Source organism: Corella eumyota, chromosome 6 (assembly GCF_963082875.1).
Source record: "Corella eumyota chromosome 6, kaCorEumy4.1, whole genome shotgun sequence".
In the NCBI taxonomy this organism is placed as follows: Eukaryota; Metazoa; Chordata; class Ascidiacea; order Phlebobranchia; family Corellidae; genus Corella; species Corella eumyota.
This window is the reverse complement of record NC_137495.1, coordinates 2,230,512-2,250,630: the sequence shown is the minus strand read 5'-3', so window position 1 is coordinate 2,250,630 and position 20,119 is coordinate 2,230,512. Positions and strand designations below refer to the sequence as shown.

The window sequence follows — 20,119 nt, the reverse complement described above, 5'->3', positions numbered from 1 at the left end:
TCGAAATTATAAAATTGGTTTAATATCATTAAACTAGCCTCTTGTTTTGTTAAATCGATCATGGAAGCGGGTTACAGCTCTTGTTTTGGTGTGAACCGCACTTTCACACCGCCATCCACACTAAAGCTTGCTGGGGTTTATAAATATCACATTTTAAACCGCCATAACTTTTTAATAAAACTTGTATTACATTATGTAACGTAACTTTTGCTATCATGATTTTAATTCTAGGCAATGTGGTGTGGATAAAGAACTGCTTATGACAGTACTAGTAGTTCTATATTGCTTTGAGCTCTATTTTAAAGGTGTTTTATTCATACATCGCGACTTTTGCATATTTGCACATTGTTCTTTTTTTAATATTTTCTCTTTACCCCTAAGGTTAGTGCCCAAGTGTTTAATTTACATTTTTATACTTCAATAAGCTAACACCTTTTTTTTATGTAGTTGTTACCTAACCTTACTTATAACGAATATATGACCGTGCACGTTATTCATAATGGCCCATCTTTGCTGAGTCATCGCGACTGGAAAATCAGCAGATTTATTCGAAAACGCGGGATGCTCAAATACGAAGATGATGACGAAGCAATAGAGTGACGTCATCCGCACTGTGTGTAGTAGAATGACGTTACGATTGTATTCGTTCGCTACAGCGAGCGCGATTTTTTTTCTTTTTTTCTCCAATTTTGAAAAGTTCTGTTGAAATAAAAACAGGATTTCTTCATGCTAAAATGATTAAACATTAAACCAGCCGGCTCTCTAATTCAATAATACGAGACTTTTTAAATAAAAGGGGATACTGTGGGATCTATAGTCTGTTTAAAATGAATGGAAAGCGCTGGAGATTTAGATGGAATTTACCCCGGTGTTTTTTACATGTTTTATTTGCATTTAACCGTGACCCAAATTGCGGTTAAGGTGTGTAATGATATGGTGTAATTCATCTTTGTTTATTTGTTACAATACTGACACAAATGGATAACAGACATTGTCAAAGTCGGCATTTTGTAGATCTTTTTGTTATATGTAGACAGTATGGCAATACTTTTAGTAGTACATTTGAAGTTTATTCGATTTTTTGTCTTCAAAGATGTACAAGTGTTTAGTTTTTTAAACAAATGTTTAATAATTTAAAGCAGCAAAGTTTATGGTGCAACCAGGTTAAACATTAACTAGACTACCTTAAGACAATGTTATTATAAACTTGAAAGGTTAAGACAAGAGCAATGTCATTCACAGTAAAACCAATTCGTTAAACGCTAAAAAGTAGTGGCATTTTTACTCTTGTGTTTTTTCTAAACCTTCATTTTGTGGTATTTATAATTTGTTTAGCTGTAAAGTGTAAACCTGTAGCACTTTGTGTATTGTAATACAGTATGTAGACTTAAAAAGAAATAGTTATAAATTATGGGGAACAGTTTCATTGGAAATTTAGAACGCTGCTGTTGTTGTTGTTGCTTAGAAGATGATCAAAAACCAGATTTAGATGATAAGATACATAGAATAAACGAACAAATTCGGGATAATGCAAGAATACCAACCCTTTTACAAGATCCCCCACCCCTACCCCAAGTAAACCAAACAACAAATTATCACTACAAGATTAAAATAGTCAGTAACGACATTCAGCATATAACTGAAACCACAGAAGTTAAAAACGTGGAAAATAAGACTGGAGCAACAACCCTCTTTATTAATAGTGACGTTAATTATGGACCAGACAATCAAGAAAACGAAAATGTTGCACACGACAGCATGGCGACAGAGGAAGTCAGAGACCGAAATGCAGAAAATGTTAACGAAGATGGGGAAAGTCAACATACAGAACAAGGTAGCAACGCTGTTGAAAATGATGGAAATCCAATGATAGAAAATGATGGCTCTCATTTTGAAAATGGTGGAAATCCAGTTTTAGAAAATGATGGCTCTCATTTTGAAAATGGAGGAAATTCAGTTTTAGAAAATGATGGCTTTCATTTTGAAAATGGTGCAAATCTAATTTTAGAAAATGGTAGCTCCCATTTTGAAAATGGTTGTAATCAGCTACAAGTACCAAACCAAACCAACGAAAAGTTAAAATGTTTACCCCACCCACTCAGTGAAAAATCATTAGTTTCTTTGCAAGGTTCGGTCAAGAGTGAACTAAGATTTAAAGAAGATCATTATTTAAGTAAAGCCAGCTTAAACGACATTGCCAGCAACGGAAAAGCAGTTTCGTATTTAAATCAAAATTTATCAGTAAATAAAGATCAACGTATGCCCTTATTGGGCAACAATGATAATTTTGAACTTGACTATATCGACGAAAAAGAAATTAATAGAGAGCGATATGGTGATTCGGAATTATAAAATCGGCTTAATATTATTAAACTAGTACAATTTTGTGTTATATCGGTTACGACAACGGGTTACAGCCGTTTTTTTTTGGTCTGAGTCGCACTTTTACAACGCTATTCACACTCAGGCTTTCTGGTGTTTATAAATATCATTATATTATGTAAGTAATTATTGCTATCATGATTTTAATTCTAGGTAATGTGGTGTGGATAAACAATAGCTTATCAAGATTTCAATATTTGTATTATTTTAAGTTTAAATAGAATGCTGTGCAAGGTTTTATTGCTGCAAAATAAATACATTTGTTGATATAGCGAGACAATAAGCCATTAAAAACGTAACTACGCAACTCAAGATGTTAAACACTATTATATAAAAGCTGAAACTGTTATTTAGTATACGGATGAAAGCAACGTCGTTAAAACTTTGTGTAACATAATAAATTAAAGAAGTCGTATTTACATGTATTTTGCAAACCCACGTTATGTTTTACAAAATGACCCTTTAAATTGTCGTTGACTTTTTTACATTGTTAACATCTCGTTTAAATTCAATAGACCCCGTTATGGCATTATAATATACTGATAATAAACTTTTGCTGCGACGCAAGTGTTTATCTTTCATGTTTGGAGCGTTGGTTTGTATGTAGTTTTCGATCTCTTGCGAATCTATTTTATGTGAGTTAGGTGTTGTAAAATCGCTATGTTCATTACTAAGATCTTCTTTTAATTCGCTTTCTTCTAAAGTGTCGCTCTCAGTTGCGCTAGATGTATTGTCTGTTTGGTTAGTGTCTACGTCATCAATTGAAGTAGTATCTGGTTGTTGTGACGTTTCAATTTGTTCATTGTCTTCTGCACCATCATAACCTGGTTGGATATTTACGTTTGCTTCTGAAAAAATATTGGTTGTTTCGTTATGGTAATGATGGTGTTCGACTATTTGTTTGTGGTGGTGATGATAGTGTTCTTCATGTTCCAGAATATTGGTTTGATTTTGGTGTGTATGGTCGTGTTGGTGATAATGGTTCTCATTAACAGTTACCCCGGCGTTTGGGTAAATATTGGTTGTTTGTTGGTCGTTATTTTTAGTTTCTAAATTATCTTTATTTACATTTTCTTCTTCCTTATTATCAAGTTGACTTTCATCGTCTTCTAATTTGTTTTTAGGTAAATTTAAATCAGAGTTTGGTTCGTTTAATTCTGTTTCATTTGCTTGTATTTCATTCTTTTTAACCGACGGTTCGTTCAATAATTCATCTTGCTCGTTCTCAGCTCGTGTTGTTTTTGAATCATCGATTTATATAGTTGGGCTTTTAATACAGCACTTTCCAATCTTTCTTAATGCGTTGCCCATTCTTTTGCAAACATCCAAGTAATGCAATAGTTAAAAATAAATAATTTTAATTTCTAGATAATTTAACGCAGTTTTAAAGACTTTAATTATTTATCTTTGTACAGCTTATGCTTCCTACAACCCAATACCTTAACTTTTATTATGGGATTGCACTTCTAAATTAAACATTGTATCTTTGGTATATTTATTTTAAACCCCAAGGTTACAGAAAGTTAATATTTGCAAACTTTTATTGATTTAAAGGTGTCGTAATTGTTAAATTAAGGCAATCGTGTTGCAACATCGCTAGTGAATAGCATTTTTTGTTCTGTATTTTTTTTAAATATTCACTTAATATTTAAATTAATCATAGCATAACGCCTGAATTGATTTAAACTTTTAAAGAGCAACAACACAATTAAGTTTAACTTAAATGTAAAACTTTGTGTGGGTGGAATATTAAAAATTCCAACATGTTATTCATTTTTTATAATCTATTGTGTAAGAGCAGGGTATTTCCGTAAACTTAGTAATTCTTAGACGTTACTTATTAAAAATGTTATAAGTTTTAAATGTTCGCATTTATTTCAAGTTTTAACGTACAACAAAATAAATAAATTTGTTTATATGGCATGACAAAAAGTTAGTAAAAACTAAACTACGCGATTAAACTTATTTAACATAAATTAAAATAATTTTTCATTTTCAAAGCAATTTTATTTATTATATAGTTCAAATAAACACTACAATAAACACCTTATGTAACCAGAATTTTAGAAAGCGTATGTTTTCTGCCAATTTGTTGTAAAATTTGCAAAATCAAGTAAAATTGTTGTTACCTTTTTACATCGTCAGAATGACCAAACGTATGCCTACGCTTAATTTCAACTGACTGCTTCCTTGCACAAAACGACACGGAAAAACTTTTGCTTTTGCTCTTGAACTTTTGGTAATAAAGGTCTGTCTCTGAGCTGTCCGAATGGCTTTGATCATAACTAGGACTTTCATCTAATTCGCTTTTCTCTGAAATGTAGCTTTTAGACGTGCTAGATGTATTGTCTATTTGGTTTGTGTTTACGTCATCAATTAAATAAGTATTAGGTTGTTGTGACGTCTCAATTTGTTCATTGTCTTCTGCATCACCAGAAACTTCGTTTGCTTCTGGAAAAATATTGGTTGTTTCGTTATGGTAATGATGGTGTTCGACCAATTGTTTGTTGTGGTGGTGATGGTGTTCTTCGTGTTTCAGAAAAATGGTTTGATTTTGGTGTGTATGGTGATGATGGTTCTCATTAACAGTTACCTCGGCGTTTGGGTAAATATTGGTTGTTTGTTGGTCGTTGTTTTCAGCTTCCAAATTATCTTTATTCTCATTTTCTTCTTCCTTATTATCAAGTTGACTTTCATCGTCTTCTGAACTGTTTTCGGGTAAATTTAAATTAAAGTTTGGTTCCACTAATTCTGTTTTATTTGCTTGTATTTCATTCTTTTCAACCAACGGTTCATTTAATAATTTATCTTGCTCGTTTTCAGCTCTTGTTGTTCTTGAATCATCGATTTCTGTTGTTGAAGTTTTACCACAGCAGCATTTTCCAAATTTTTTCAAAGAATTTCCCATTCTTACATAAAAAAGTAAATAAAAAGTGAATAAATAATATTTCCACTTTTCATAATTAATTTTTTTTTGGGCCTCGTATGGTAGCACTTAATAATCTATCTTCGTATAACTTTATGATTTTAACAACTCCACACCTTTTAACTTTTACTATGGAGTTTCGCTCTCTATCGAAATATTGCATCTATTGTTTATTTATTATTAAGCCTTATAAGGCAGGACTACAAAAAGGTTAATATTTGCAAACTTATATTGGCTACAGAGTGTCGTAATTGTTAAATAAAGACAAAAGTATTTGCGACATAAGTTCTGTTCTGCAAGTGATTATAATAAATATTTACATTGTAATTGAATTTAATAATAGCATAAGGCGTTAGTTATTTTAAACTCAAAAAAGTACCGTGAGACTAAAGTTTCCCTCAAAAACTTTGAGTGGGCAAAATTTAGAAAACCGCAGCGCTATGTAGCTTAAGGATATTTGTAAGCAGAAAATATTTATAGACTGTTAAAGCTTTAAACTTTGCTGTAGGAATGTGATTCAGACCTTCCGTGTATTGTCCTCTTGTGTAATATTATTTTGCAAGGTGTTATTACACTTCAACGTAGTATAGATTATATTACCGAAATCCACTTGACCGAATAGATGTTTTGTTCGAAAACCTAATTTATGTCGACATTACGTTAAAAAGTAAATGGAATTTTCTAGTTGAGGGTTAAAATAAAACGAGTGTCTTTAAAATTTGTTTTGTAGTCTATAAAATTACGTTTAAAGGCAAGTGGAGCTTAAATGTATATTCAGTAAAATTTTTTCGATAATATGTCAGAAATCCAATTTATTTTGTTGCGACCTAAAATAAAATGTTGCAAATTATATGTAAAGTAACGAGTAACTATAGGCTAAATAACAAGCAAAATGTGAAAACCTAAATCATAACTTTAATAGGAATTACATGTTTAGTTCTATTTTAAATGACGAGGGTATGCAAACAAGTTCAATACGTGCTATTTTTACTTTCTGTGTTGAGAAAACTTTCTGTGTTGAGTTTCGATTGGGAAATACCCATGAGCGCTTCGTTGAACAAGATTTTAATCGTAGTCGGGTATATAACACTTGATTCACTCCCGAAGTTGAGTTAACAACTTGATTACATGAGTGAACTGTTTGAACAGTTGCTATAAAAGTTAATGTACAATCTGCTTTACGAGGAGTATTTTAGTATAAGATGGTAATAAAACGTATATTAGATTTGAAGAGTTAAAAATAGATAAATTTTACATTTATTATAATAAGATTAATTTTTTCTTGTAGATTTTTGTAAATTTTTATTATTAGTAACTTTATAAAAGGATATACAATATGGGAAACTCTTTAAGAAAGATTGGAAAGTGCTGTGTTAAAAGTCCAACTATAGAAATCGATGACTCAAAAACAACACGAGCTGAAAACGAGCAAGACAAATTAAATGAACCCTCGGTTGAAAAGAATGAAATACAAGCAAATGAAACAGAAATAAACGAACCGAACTTATCTGAAAACAAATTAGAAGATGATGAAAGTCAACTTAATGATAAGGAAGAAGAAAATGAGAATAAAGATAATTCAGAAGCTGAAAACAACGACCAACAAACAACCAATATTTACCCAAACGCCGAGGTAACTGTTAATGAGAACCATCATCACCAACACGACCATACACACCAAAATCAAACCAATATTCTGGAACATGAGCAACACCATCATCACCACCACAAACAAGTGGTCGAACACCATCATTACCATAACGAAACAACCAATATTTTTCCAGAAGCAAACGTGAATATTCAACAAGGTAATGATGATGCAGAAGACAATGAACAACTTGAAACGTCACAACAACCAGTTATTCCCCTAATTAATGACGTAGACACTAACCAAATAGACACACAGTCTGATGCCGTTCAGACTGAAGAGAACGGAACTAATTTGAACAGTGACGACGATGTAACAAAAATGGAAACACTGGAAAACAATAAAAATACTAAAGAGAAAGTCGCCAAAAAATCAAGAAAAGCAACTCTTGTCGGACATCTAGCGGAGTGGACATTGGCAAGAACACATTTTGCACCGACCTAAAACTTTTTTCTTATAAATATTTGTACATATTTTTAAATGGCTTGTTCCTTTTTTAAATTTTTACTATGTTTCAACTACACTTTATTCAGTTTGTATTGCTTTTTACAAATAAATTTAAATAATTCCATTATTAAAAGGTGCAGAAAAGTGAACATTATTAAAATGTGCAATCTAGGCCGCGGTTTAGTTAAAATACAAATTCAAATAACACCATAAGTGACTGTATTAAGGTAATGAAAGTTAACAAAACCATTTTTATGGTTTAGTTAACAAAATTTCTGTCGTCAAACAACGATAGTTAATCATTATGACGTCACTTCCTAAACAATGTTTACATCATTAATATTAGTGACCGAAACTAGTCACTTGTTTGTAAACTGTATTAGATTTTAAACTAAATAATGTTAATATCACAAACAGGGTTAAAAAAAAACAAATTTTTGTAACTTTATTGAAATTTTAATACTCTGTACTTATAACTGTTATAAGATTAGTATTTGAAACGAAACATTATGAGTTATGTAGCTTTTATTGGAAATCTGGGGCCAGATATAACCAAGTTAATGATTTTAGCATGGTTTGCAAAAATTCTTCCCGCTGACGTAGAGTTATCAATTGACCCTAAAACAGGTCGAAGCAGAGGGTTTGCTTACGTTACCTTTGCCACACAACCAGATCTTAGAGAAGCTCTTAAAAGGAACAGGGACGATTTATTAGGTAGCAAAGTTGTGATACGAGTTAGTAACGAACGACCGCAAGGTTCTATTGAAGAAAATGAAGTTCGTCCTTTTTGTAATAAAAGATAGGTTATAAATATCAACTACATATTAATATGTTACTTCTATCACAGTTGTGTGAAATGACGCATTGAACAAAGCATAAACATGTCAGTGTCTTATGCATGAAAATATATACATATATATGTAAACAAGATATTTTATATGAATATTGTTAATGTGGTTCTTTTATTGCCTGTTTGACTGCTCGAAGCGTGTTTTAAGTGTGCACATTAAAAAAATGAATTTTTTGGACAACATTTCTCTTTATTTAGTATTATAATTAATAAAACGATTTTACCAAGTTACATTTACTTTGAAAATGGTACTCTACAAACAACATAATTTGCTACAGATATACTTGTATGTGACCGGCAGCGTGGTGTAGTTTTGCTACACCACCATGAGGTCGTGGGTTTAAAGCCCACGGCTCCCATGCTGTAGCGCCCTTGAGTAAGGCGATATAAACGGTATGAAGTCCTGCTGAGCCAGCACTCAATTAGCAGCATAATTACCAGGCAATTATAACTTAGAATATCCCAAACTGCTAAAGGCACAGTTGTTATTCTATGTTTAAGTTGCGCATTCGACTTTCCCACATCGAAGATAAAGATATATACAAAAAATGTAGTTAAAAACATTTTGTACTAAAAGCTAATAAATTAAGTGTAGCTTTTGTTTTATTTACCCACAGTTTCGTATGGTTATACTGACGTGACCTTATGATTTTATCATAATGCATATCAACCAGAAGCGATTTTGTCATTTTAATGTATGGCCAGTGTTAGCCTACTTATTTTATATTACGGTTTTACTTTCATTTGCGTAGGGTAAAAATTTTTCAGTTGACATATGAAGCTTATAACAGTACCGTAACCCAAATGGTAGCAACATCCTTTAGCCACATATTCACATATATAAATAAAATGGCCATTCGTTAGTAAATTGTTTGGTCTGTTTTATTTATTTTTAACTGTTTTCATATATTTTTCTTTATGAATTAAACAGACATACAGTATTTTTTAAGTTAAAAGGGCAGCTTTTATTTTTGTTATTGCTTTTTAAAAACTAAATAGGACTTAAAATATGAGTTATAAAGCATATGTCGGTAATTTATCTTATGAAACTACAAGCGATAATCTTAAAGAACCTTTTAAAAGTTTTTCACCTTCTGATGCCAATGTTGTAGTTGACCAAGAAACTGGACGAAGCAAAGGCTTTGGTTTTGTGTGCTTTAGCAGTGGAGATGACTTGGCTAATGCAGTTCAAACAATGAATGGTACAGATCTTGATGGAAGAAATATAACTGTCAAAGAATCTAATAACAAGGACTAAATGTCTTTAGGAGATCATATTTGTTTAATTGTACCCAAGACATGTTTATATTAGAAATGAAATTTTGTTTTTTGCTTTTAACTTTTTTATTAGCTTGTGTTATGATTTATTAAAGTGCTGCTTTAACGGAAAAAATAAAAAAGTTTAAAAAATATGTTTTGTGTTTGTAATTTAAATTATAAATATTTAGCTATACTAAGAGCAATGGCATATTGCTGTAAAAGTAGTTGCATTTTCTTTGTATTATATTTATTAGCTTATAAATCTAATTAGATGTTCTTTAAATCTCTTTGTAATTTTAAAAGCATTTTTTTAAGTGATATTGTTACTATAACTTTAAGTATTTGTATTATGTTATGTAACTATAAATGTTTACATAAATTTTTAAAATGTTAATAAATGCTAGTTCTGACAGTGATTTTTGTAAAAATATTTCTAAAAGTATTATAAGATGTCTATTTACGCGCCAACGTTTTTATTCACGTGACCACAAATTTTTTTGTAGTAATTTTTTTATTTGTCGTTTTGCTAGGGTTTTGTTTAAAATTTATAAGAAACAATATTGTTTAGTTATTTTTTAAAATTTTAATGTGAAGTCATATCTAACTTACTTTGTTACTAACATTTTAAAATGGTAAAAAAACGCTTTGTCAAATTTCAAAAAAAAAAAATTTTCTTATTCAGTATATTTTGCAATGCTTATTTCAGCAGACAATCTGACAGTCAGATATTTGTTGTATTGTCTGATTGTTGTCAGACCACCGGCGTTAGACTCGGATTGTTGTTGCTATATGCATGCTGACATGCAGTTTTATGCTTTTCTTTAACGACAGAACGGCTTGACTATTAACAGATTAAGTTCAACTCTGCAATTTAAAATTGTTTAATGATTATAAAGTGGTTGGTAGTCGTTTTTTTGGTAGGGTTTAGTTATTACTGTCTAGACTGTTTAATCCCATTGTCGGATTGTCCTTAATAAACATACTTTTATTAGTTTACTGTCTGACTGACTTAACTCGATAAGCAGATAAGTGGCAATTGTTAATATTTTACTGACTGACTGACAAGACTTAGTCCAGCAATTGTTAATGTCTTACAATAATACAAGAATTTTTTTTGTTTACTCTGTTGCTTAGCTGCTTACGTAATTTAAATCAAAAATTAAAAAAATGGATGAAAAATACAAAATTTTTGTTGGAAATTTGAACTATGATATGACCGACGATGACTTGCAACGAGAGTTTTCCAAATTTGGTCAAATACAACATGTGGCTGTTATTTACGACAAAGAAAGGGAAAGATCGAAAGGGTATGGGTTTATCACTTATGAAGAAGAGCAATCGGTAGAAGACGCAATCCAAGAAATGAACGGTCAGGTTGTTAAAGATCGGGAGTTAACAGTGAACAAGGCAAAACCCAGAGGAGGTGGTGGAATGGATAGAGGCTATGGTGGTGGTGGTAACCGTGGTTACGGAGGAGGTAACCGTGGGTACAATGATGGTGGTAACCGTGGCTACGGCGGTGGGAACCGTGGTTACAATGATGGAGGAGGAAACCGTGGTTACGGAGGTGGTAACCGCGGGTACAACGATGGAGGTAACCGGGGCTATGGAGGTGGTAACCGTGGATACAATGATGATGGGTACAGTGGGGGAAGAGGGGATAGAGATTACCAGCAGCAGAGAGGTGGAGACAGGGATTACAACAACAGAGGAGGAGGGGGAGGTAATTGTTAATAATTTCAATACTGAAGTAGATTGTAAACTTAATTTTTTTAGCTTATGTCTAAACACAAATGGCCAATATTAATGTGATAGCAATTGTTAAACAATATATATAGCTGATAAAATTTTTTTTAGAACACAAAAAAAATAATATATAAAAACGCGATTCCTACAAATTTTTTATCTATCATTATTAAGGTGGAAATAAACCACCTTACAATACAGAGTGTTGTAAATATTCTAGTAGTTAACTGTGTTATTGAAATAATATTTATATTTTTAAAGATGTTTTTGTGGAATTTTCCAGAGCGCCGTTAAATTAAATTTATCGCAAACCACCAGATGTGTGAATAGTTTTGTTGCCGTTTTTTGTTAAGTGGATTATAATGAGTAGATAAGTTGACGTACATCAACACTTGTTTTGTTTGTTTATTGCCAAAAGGTAAGACGGCCGAATTGTAAACAAAAAGAATCATTTTGGCACCCTTTAAATGGCAGAAAAACAATGTGTTTAATTACTTTCTTTTTTCAAAACAAGAGATTTTTTATATGTTTTAGGGTACAACAATCGAGGAAGAAATGATTACAACGAAGGAGGGTATTAAGTCAAATCTGCTGACCAATACAGTTGATAGCGATGCTGTAAACCAACTCTGTTAATTTTGTAAAATGTAAATATCGCCTTTGTCACTGCTATAAGCACTGTACTACTCAGTAATACCCCAGCTCTATTATAAGAAGCAATCATCTGTTTCAAGATTTTAAATTTCCATTTTTCTAGCGTTGTTGAATTGAAAGCTTCTGGTTTTATTAGTTTTAAATTATTTAATGTGCTAGTTTATGAAGTTGTTATAAGCGAGCTGTTTTGCCCCAATTGTAATTTTATTACTTAAACTTTTCATGCAAGTTACGGGATATAATAAAATACATCAAAGTTAAACTTTTTTTAACATAAGAGGGTTAAGTTTAAGAGGTGGGTAAGTAAACTTATTTAATGATACCAACAAAATGTAAAATTAGCTTTTAGTTTTTGGAAAAATAATTGGCAAGTAATTTTAATACTTTAAGAAAACAAAAAGTTTTATACTAAAAATAAATACTTTTACTAAACCCTTTTTGCGTAGGGCCAATAGGCCCCTAAATGCATTTTTAAAGGTTGTTGCATAAAATGGGTTTAAACTGTATAAGTTATGTAGGCTACATTGTGTGAAAATCAGTTTTTCAGCTACGTTTCAAAATTTTAAAACCGCGTGATGGCAGTAAAGAGTTGCATTACTTTATTTATTTTGTGTGATTGTTAGTTTAAAACTAAGCCAGCCTTATGTATTAAGAATAAGTGTTTTAACAACTACGATTTTGCCATTTTTTAGTTTTTAAACAAGTCCTTGTTTAAACAAATTATCTAATTTACCAAACTGATTTTTTTTGTAAAATTGAAATTTATTTTTCAAGTTTTAACGAAGCAAAAAAAAAACACGAAAGAACTTCAAAAATGGTAGAAATCAGCTACCAACAAACACAGTGTTAATTAAAACGATTGAAGCAAAAAGGTGGAAAGGAAAATAATATGATTGACTATTTTAATTAGTTCACGTGTACTGCTCTGTATTAAACAAATAGCAACACGCATTAGATGCTACTTTTTTTTGATAATTCGCCGCATGTGGGTAAATTAATATTAGCTTTAAGATAATGCAGCTTTATATTGCAAAATATTTAAATTACAATTAAATTAAGTTAAAATTCTTGCTGCAAGGGGTTGAATTAATATTTGTTTTACCATAATGCAGCGTCGAATTACTGAATATTTAAGGTTAAATATGATTACCATAGGATCTCGTTTTACGAAAACAAACAGGCTAAATCGAGGCAAAAAATCGCGGAGAACATAATCACAGTAAGCAGTGCAATAAAAATAAAATAAAGAAATAAAATTAAACATAAAAAAGGCAAAAACTAGTAACTATTGTGAGTTTTTGACCTTGGCAAATCTCGGACAGTTAGCCCGCTAGATAACTGTTCTCTTGGCGGCGTTGACGTTTCTTCTTTCGGTAATGAAACATACAAATGTACCGGTGACATTATTTCGTTACCAACTATTGAATGTGATTGGTTACGAGCAAGTCTTGCGTTGTGCGTTGATCGCCCTGATTTAGTATAAGGTGGTGGGGAAGGGTTGCTAGTTTCGATAACTTGAGTATCGTTTCTACTGGTGGTTTGAACTTCGCATATTTCAGCCTGTGAGGCTTGTCGTTGTCCGCGTGTATACTGGTTACGCTTTTTTGAGCAGTAAACCCACATGAAAGCACCAATGCCGATAAAGAGAGCGACTGCAACGCCTAGAAATGCAAAGGTAACAGCTTGCACCACTGAAACCTGATCGCTTTTACTGTCTTTTCCCGATGAAATTACAAGACTGCTATGTTGGTTCCGAGATTGCTCTACAACTGAGACTTTTCCATTAGCAGCATCGATCTTTACCTCCCGAATAATATGCTGGTAATCTGGTCGACGCTTTGGGATTGTAGCTTTCTTTAACTTTTCAATGAAAACTGACGACTCGCGAGTGGTTGTTGTTTTTACAGTAGTTGTCGGCTTTACGACGGGGATTAAATGAATTTTAGAAGTAGTCGTAGTAACAGGAAATGGAGTAGTAGTTTGTACGATTCTTCTGATAAGTTTTTCGCACCTAGCACCTTGATAACCCTCGGCACATTGGCAAGTAAACGACCCGATTTTGTTGATGCATTTCCCGCCGTTTGCGCACACTTTTCGGCCTAGAACATCACATTCGTTTACATCTTCGGTGCAGTATCTACCGACGAATCCACGCGCGCATTCACAGCGGAAATCACCGATAATATTGTGACATTTTCCTCCATTTGCACAGGGTCTTGTAACACACATCATCACAATTTCTTCACAAAAATCTCCGGCATAACCAGTCGGACAAGAACACTTTTCACAACCAGCAAAGTCGTTGCCAAACCGACAAGTACCTCCATTCTGACAAGGTTTTCTCGGGGCCTGTGATGACGTCACGGGTGCGGTGGTTGTCTTGGCGAACTGACACTTATCTCCATGGTAACCCTCGGGACAAATACATACGAAGGAGCCCGATGCCCCGTTGATGCAAGTTCCCTGATTTTCGCAGGGCGAATTTCGATCGCAAAATTTTAAATCTAAAAAAAAAATTAATTTAAAATAATGACAACTATGAAAATTTTAATATAATGCCTAATAAAGAAATATTTAACATACAAGCTGAATTGTTCGCTAAGCTCATGGTATAAATTACAAAAAAAGCGTGTTTGTGTTTTGAGAAAGTAACAATACTACCTTTTATAGAGATTTTAATATCAACAGTCGCAATATTGACGTCAACATCTCGCTTTAAATAGAAATTACATAAAAAAGACATTTAATATACGCACCTATATCACAACGCCTGCCGCCCCACCCCTTCTCACAGTTACATTCGAATGATTTGTTACAAGTCCCTCTTTCACAACCGATTGATCGTTGACATTGGTCGCAATTCGGTCCTTCCCAACCGGAATAACAACTGCAAAAAATTAGAAATAAAATTAAAATTTTGTTTTGTAATTCTGTAGTTGATTTAATAATTATTTTGTGGGAATTTTAGGTTATTAAAATGATTCTTTTTAACAGAAGTTTAAATGCTTTTCGGTAATTTCGTAATTAAATAGTTTTAAATTGTGACTATTTAATATTTTGAATTGCATTTTTGTTGCTATATTTGAATGTCATATGTACAGTGGATTAAAATGCAAATTTGTTTTTCATTTCTTAACTCTTAATTAATCATTTAACATGGCAAAAAACAGGGCTGTCAGTTACACCAACCCACGCTTCCAAGATCTTATTCACACTTATTATAAAATTAATTATTAATCACCTGCATTTGTTATCCGGAGTACAATAACCCTGTCTCAAGTTACAACTGCTGAGGCATTTTTCTGCGGCATCTGAGGAAGTAAAATAACATTTAATAACTTGAAAACACTTCTAGGAATCCTATTCAAATTCTTGACAGGTTAAAAATATAAATTATTTCCTAAATAGTAAACGCTTTATTTGTTTGTTAATTGAATTAGCAAAACAGACTCAATATTGGCGAAAAAAATCAATTAATTTCTAATTTCGTTTGCCCTCTAATCGATTGATAGCCCATAAAGATATATCAAGCGTAAATAAATATAGGCCCACGCGAGCGTTGTTTACAATTAAAGAAAAGACATATGTTTGGTTATCTGCTAACCGTACCAGCAGAATAGCACCGGCTGTTGTCAAAACGAGAACTTATTCCCCGATGGCTGTAAAACTCGATTTTATATCTTTCTACGTCACCTGCTTTTCGGCGCGAATTTTGATAATTGCCGAACATTTTCTCTAATTACTTTTTATCGGCACCATATGTTGTTCAATGTTGTATATCAACAGAAATTTTAATTTGCAATGTTTAATTAAATTTTAACATCGTAAAATTTGTTTAAATATATAACCTATTTGTATACATATATTAAAGTATATACCAATAGCATGCCGCTTTAAAATTTAAAGAATTTTACTTAAACAATTTGTTATTGATACCTGCTTGTTTAATATTTGTTTTATTCGGTCGATTTATTTACTTTTGCTTTTACTAAACTTGAGATATACAAATATTGCTTAGCAACAACGGCATGTGCTTACATAGTAACTACTGGTGTTTGTAATAACACTTAGAAATGTCTGTCATAAGTTTGTATATAAACCCTCTTATGCGTAACCATTATAAAAATATTTAAAGTTAACAGGTTCGTGGGAAAATGCGTGCTGGGGCGATTCAGTAATGGACAACTTTGATAACGTGTTTCAAGTATTTTGAGCTTACAGTTTAGTGTCAAAGTGGTAATCTGACAAGCTATGAAAACAGGGGAACCGCAGGCCTCTTATCAACTTTCCACTTTTCGTGGTGTAATGCCTCGGCGACATTCGGTAAATTTCACACGCGCACACATGTGTAAAGATCGTTCACAATGATATGGGTGTGTCGCCGCATATGAATACGTGCAATTTAATACCGATAAGTTTCATGGGAAAGCGTTTAAAGGTAGGCCGGTAATTGCAAGCTAATGGTCAGATTTCGTCGAGTGACCAATTTCTGCAATTTGCACCAATTTTTGATTTCTTATTTACGATTTAGTGTAAATTAACTCCATACTTGTTGATTACACGTGCGTTACAAAGCCCTTTTTAGCTGCCTTATTTGCTTTAAGAGCGTTTGAAAGACCCTAGCCTGAATAGGCTTTGTGAAAATGTTTAACTAATATCACTTACACTGTTTGTGCGGTCGCTGAATTGAAATAAAAACCCAATTAACTATCGTCAACTAAGCGACGAGCCGTTCGAGCTATTGTGCGCTTATGGTAAGATTATCATGTTTACGTATTAGCTAGTTAACTCACCGGTTGGTGTTCCCACGCTCGTTCCCGCCAGGCTGAGACTGATGATGAACGAGACTAAAAGCCATCTAAAACTCGACATTATTCCAACAAGTACGGGCCGGGTTACGATCGAAATTTACTGTTGAGATTCTGTAGCCGACTTGACGTAATGTGTTGTTAACCTTTGTAAGTCGCTGAATAAAAATCTTCTATTTTGACCTAACTGGTGTTGGCTTACAATTCCCCTTTTTGCAAATTCAAGAAATTCAAACGTTTTTTTTTCACTGAAACTTAGAAGTGCTGTAACAAAAGTAAAGAAATGTTAAAAATGTTAAGCAGTTTCTTTTCATTCAATTCACTGCAACTAGGCATTAAGAGTCGGGGTTAATTTACAACAAAGGCTCAAAAGCAACCTCCTAATAAGGCCTTTAATTTACGACCCCACAAATTCGCGTCTATTATTAAAAAATTGTTCTAAATTGGCGGCGGAAACTCTTCTCTATTCTATCTCTACGATGTGTGTCAAAATAAGTTTTAAATTCAATTTTTCCTATTACTGATGATTGTACACGATTGCCTGAAGCATATCAACAAGAGTTAGCGTGGGAAAATAGCAAAGTTGAGCGCAGATAACAATAATTCTCACATACCTCGACAGTGCGCCGCTATATTCTACGTATACACCCTTCTACTCTCGTTTTAATTAGAATTTCAAGAACCCTAAACATTCATTTTAAAGTTTATTTACAAACAAACTGGTATGGGCCAACGCCTTTACAATATACTCTACAATATTTTTTTAAAACTGGTTCACAATCTGTCGTCGACTCCATTTAAATACCAACTCTTTTTTCTCGTGATTTTTAATCCGTTTATTGTTAAAGGTTTTCTAACACTGACAAAACTCGTTGCTACATAATCTCCACTGCTGTCTGTACACCATGGCTTTAAACCATAGCAGCCGGAACCTGTGACTTAATACATATAAATATCCACGTAATCTTTCCGGTCAAAATAAACTAAGTTATGTCATAATCTGATTATGTTGTAAACTCTGGTCCTCACGGTAAACCTGCAAGTGTGTAATGATCTATTCCGCTGCACTTTCTTTGCTTTTATTACGCTGGCAAACACCGAGGTCCAGTCTGCCTACAAAAACACCTGCCGAATAGCACACACATAAACGGCAGACGACTCAGCGCGATTAAAACAAGAGCTGTCGCTCTCCGTTACCGACATACGAAGCGAACTACAAGCCTCTGAGAGAAGAAGGCGGCTAACTTAAGAAAAGAGAGAAATTAGCGACAGTTGGGCAATGGGTTGCGTATATCCAATACAAACCTAGCATATTTATTTAAAACAAACAGAAAAATTGGAAAAAAGGCGCGCTGGTTCTGCTATACGCGACAGAAGGTTTTACGAGTTATCGCATTTTAACGGCAATTAGTTAATACGACATCAGGGCACGCGACTGCTCAGCACCCGTTCTTTATTACCTAACCTTCAGTCTAACATCAAACTTTTGGCAAAATTTGTCGCGCCACAGACGCTAAGTACTACACAATGCATGCACGCAATGTCACTGTCTTTCAAGGTATCAGACTTTAAGGTTAAACTGTCTGAGACGACCTAGTCTTGTTATGCATCTAATTTTACAAGAGCTTAAGTCTCTTGTTAAGTTACTGGATTAGAGTTTTATTTTCGTTGTTTCGATGTCGCTATAATGGATTAGGCGATATACAAATTAAAGGATTAATAAATGTTTACACAAACAAACTGTAATAACAACAACACATGGCTAACAATGTTTAGTTTATTTTAGAAAAAAATTAGTTACTTATTAAATAAATTCGATATTACTATAACAAACACCTATATTTAAAAATTGTATTTAATAACAAATATTTTTTGGTATTTAATTTTCAGCTGTCTCTGTTGACGATAAAATCAACGTCAAAACACCACTTGCTACTTGAAAACTAATAAACTATAAACACACTGCTCTAGCAGTGCACTGCTGCTATAAAATCATAATTGGTACTCGTTAAATTAACTGATTACTACAATTAGACCAAATAAAACGATCCCCAGAATATTCTGATTTGAAACGGGCTCGTAAACTCAAATCGTAAAAACTCGTTCGATTTAAGTCGTAGTCTCTGTTTTTCAACATCGGGAAGTGACCTTTATAATTGGCACGCTTATACAGCAAAGATTGTCCTTTAATTAAACCGAATCTAATGCCGGGTGCTATATTTGTGTTGACAGATTTTTCCTATACAAGAAAAATTGGCGGATATATTTTAAACTATGTTTTTTTTTTCCAAAACTAAATGGTTGTATTTATTAAGTATTTGGTGGACTGCCGCGATTACTAAAAATAAATTTATTTTTTTATAATTATACGTGTTTAAAAGTTGAATTTTTTAAGATTTTTTTTGGGCCTAGGTCTCTTAATTATTAAATTTAATTTATTAACATCACAGCTTCAAAAATTAAATTGATCAAATATATGTGATATATTTGCATACACTGCAATGTCAGATCAATGTCATAGATGATTATTAAGGCATTAGTAGTTAACTTGAACATGGAAAATATAATATTACTGGCTAATAAGCGTAAATCTATATCGTTACACGATCAATTTATAGAACAAGCGCTCCATAACTGTCCTTTACAATTGCAATACTATAAGTAATTTATCATTTTCTCCGTGAATTTCTCAGGTTTTTATTTATTTGCGGTATTTTTAATATTTGTACCCGACTTATTTGAATAACATTGGTATGTTAAATAATACATATTCTGATATTTGCTTAAGAATGTAATATAAAATATTTGAACACCCATTCATGTAAACACTTCGACAAATATAAAGAGTTCATATCTTCAACATATCTTGAAAATTTAATGAATGCGCGTGTCTTTTAGTATTTAAGATATAAATTATTTATTACAAATATCTCCTTTCTTATGAAATAGCTTGTTCTATAATTTATAAGCATTTATCTTTCTGGCATTTATATTACAGCCTCGCGCACTTTAATTTATTGTTAGTATAATACTTGTGTTTAATAATTCATATCTCTCCGGGTTAATTTACTTTTATATTGAGCGTAATTTATCATTTAAATTAAATTCGTTCTTCTGCAAAATATCAGCGCGGCAATTCTTATATTGTATGCAAATCGGTTATATAAATCTAACACTCTTTAGCCTATGTTTTATCCCAGCTCTAAGTTGGGCCTAGCGTTAACAGATAGCTTAAACAAATCACATTAGCACACCCCTTACTATAAAATAAAATATAAAAACTCTCAGTATCTTAAGGTAATATAAGAAAATCCATCGTCCTGCCTAAATAGATGTTCACTTTATTCTAATATTTCTCTAACCAATACCAAGCTTTTAACACATTTATACGTTTATTA

At 32.5% G+C, this 20,119-nt stretch overlaps 2 protein-coding genes across 2 annotated transcripts; one reads left to right on the top strand and one right to left on the bottom strand.

The window, feature by feature from the left end:
- The first annotated feature begins 10,267 nt into the window (after window positions 1-10,267).
- On the top strand, window positions 10,268-12,175 carry LOC145755089 (uncharacterized). Its single transcript, XM_082571293.1, has 2 exons — window positions 10,268-11,236; window positions 11,794-12,175. Exons 1-2 carry the CDS (start codon window positions 10,681-10,683, stop codon window positions 11,838-11,840), a joined length of 603 nt encoding a protein of 200 aa, XP_082427419.1. The 5' UTR covers window positions 10,268-10,680; the 3' UTR covers window positions 11,841-12,175.
- A 583-nt stretch (window positions 12,176-12,758) lies between these two features.
- Window positions 12,759-16,981, bottom strand: LOC145755094 (uncharacterized). Its single transcript, XM_082571296.1, has 4 exons — window positions 16,707-16,981; window positions 15,155-15,224; window positions 14,670-14,800; window positions 12,759-14,417 (listed from the first exon to the last, which is right to left on the bottom strand). The coding sequence occupies exons 1-4, from the start codon at window positions 16,783-16,785 to the stop codon at window positions 13,192-13,194; spliced, it is 1,506 nt and encodes a 501-aa protein (XP_082427422.1). The 5' UTR covers window positions 16,786-16,981; the 3' UTR covers window positions 12,759-13,191.
- Window positions 16,982-20,119: the final 3,138 nt, after the last annotated feature.

Bases quoted from the DNA above. Each gene is read 5' to 3' on its own strand.
- LOC145755094 (XM_082571296.1), bottom strand. From the start codon at position 16,785: ATGTCGAGTTTTAGATGGCTTTTAGTCTCGTTCATCATCAGTCTCAGC. The intron at 14,801-15,154 runs GTGATTAATAAT...AATTTTTTGCAG, and splicing joins ACTCCGGATAACAAATGCAG to TTGTTATTCCGGTTGGGAAG. The intron at 14,418-14,669 runs GTGCGTATATTA...TTTTTTTTTTAG, and splicing joins CGGCAGGCGTTGTGATATAG to ATTTAAAATTTTGCGATCGA.
- LOC145755089 (XM_082571293.1), top strand. From the start codon at position 10,681: ATGGATGAAAAATACAAAATTTTTGTTGGAAATTTGAACTATGATATG. The intron at 11,237-11,793 runs GTAATTGTTAAT...TATATGTTTTAG, and splicing joins CAACAGAGGAGGAGGGGGAG to GGTACAACAATCGAGGAAGA.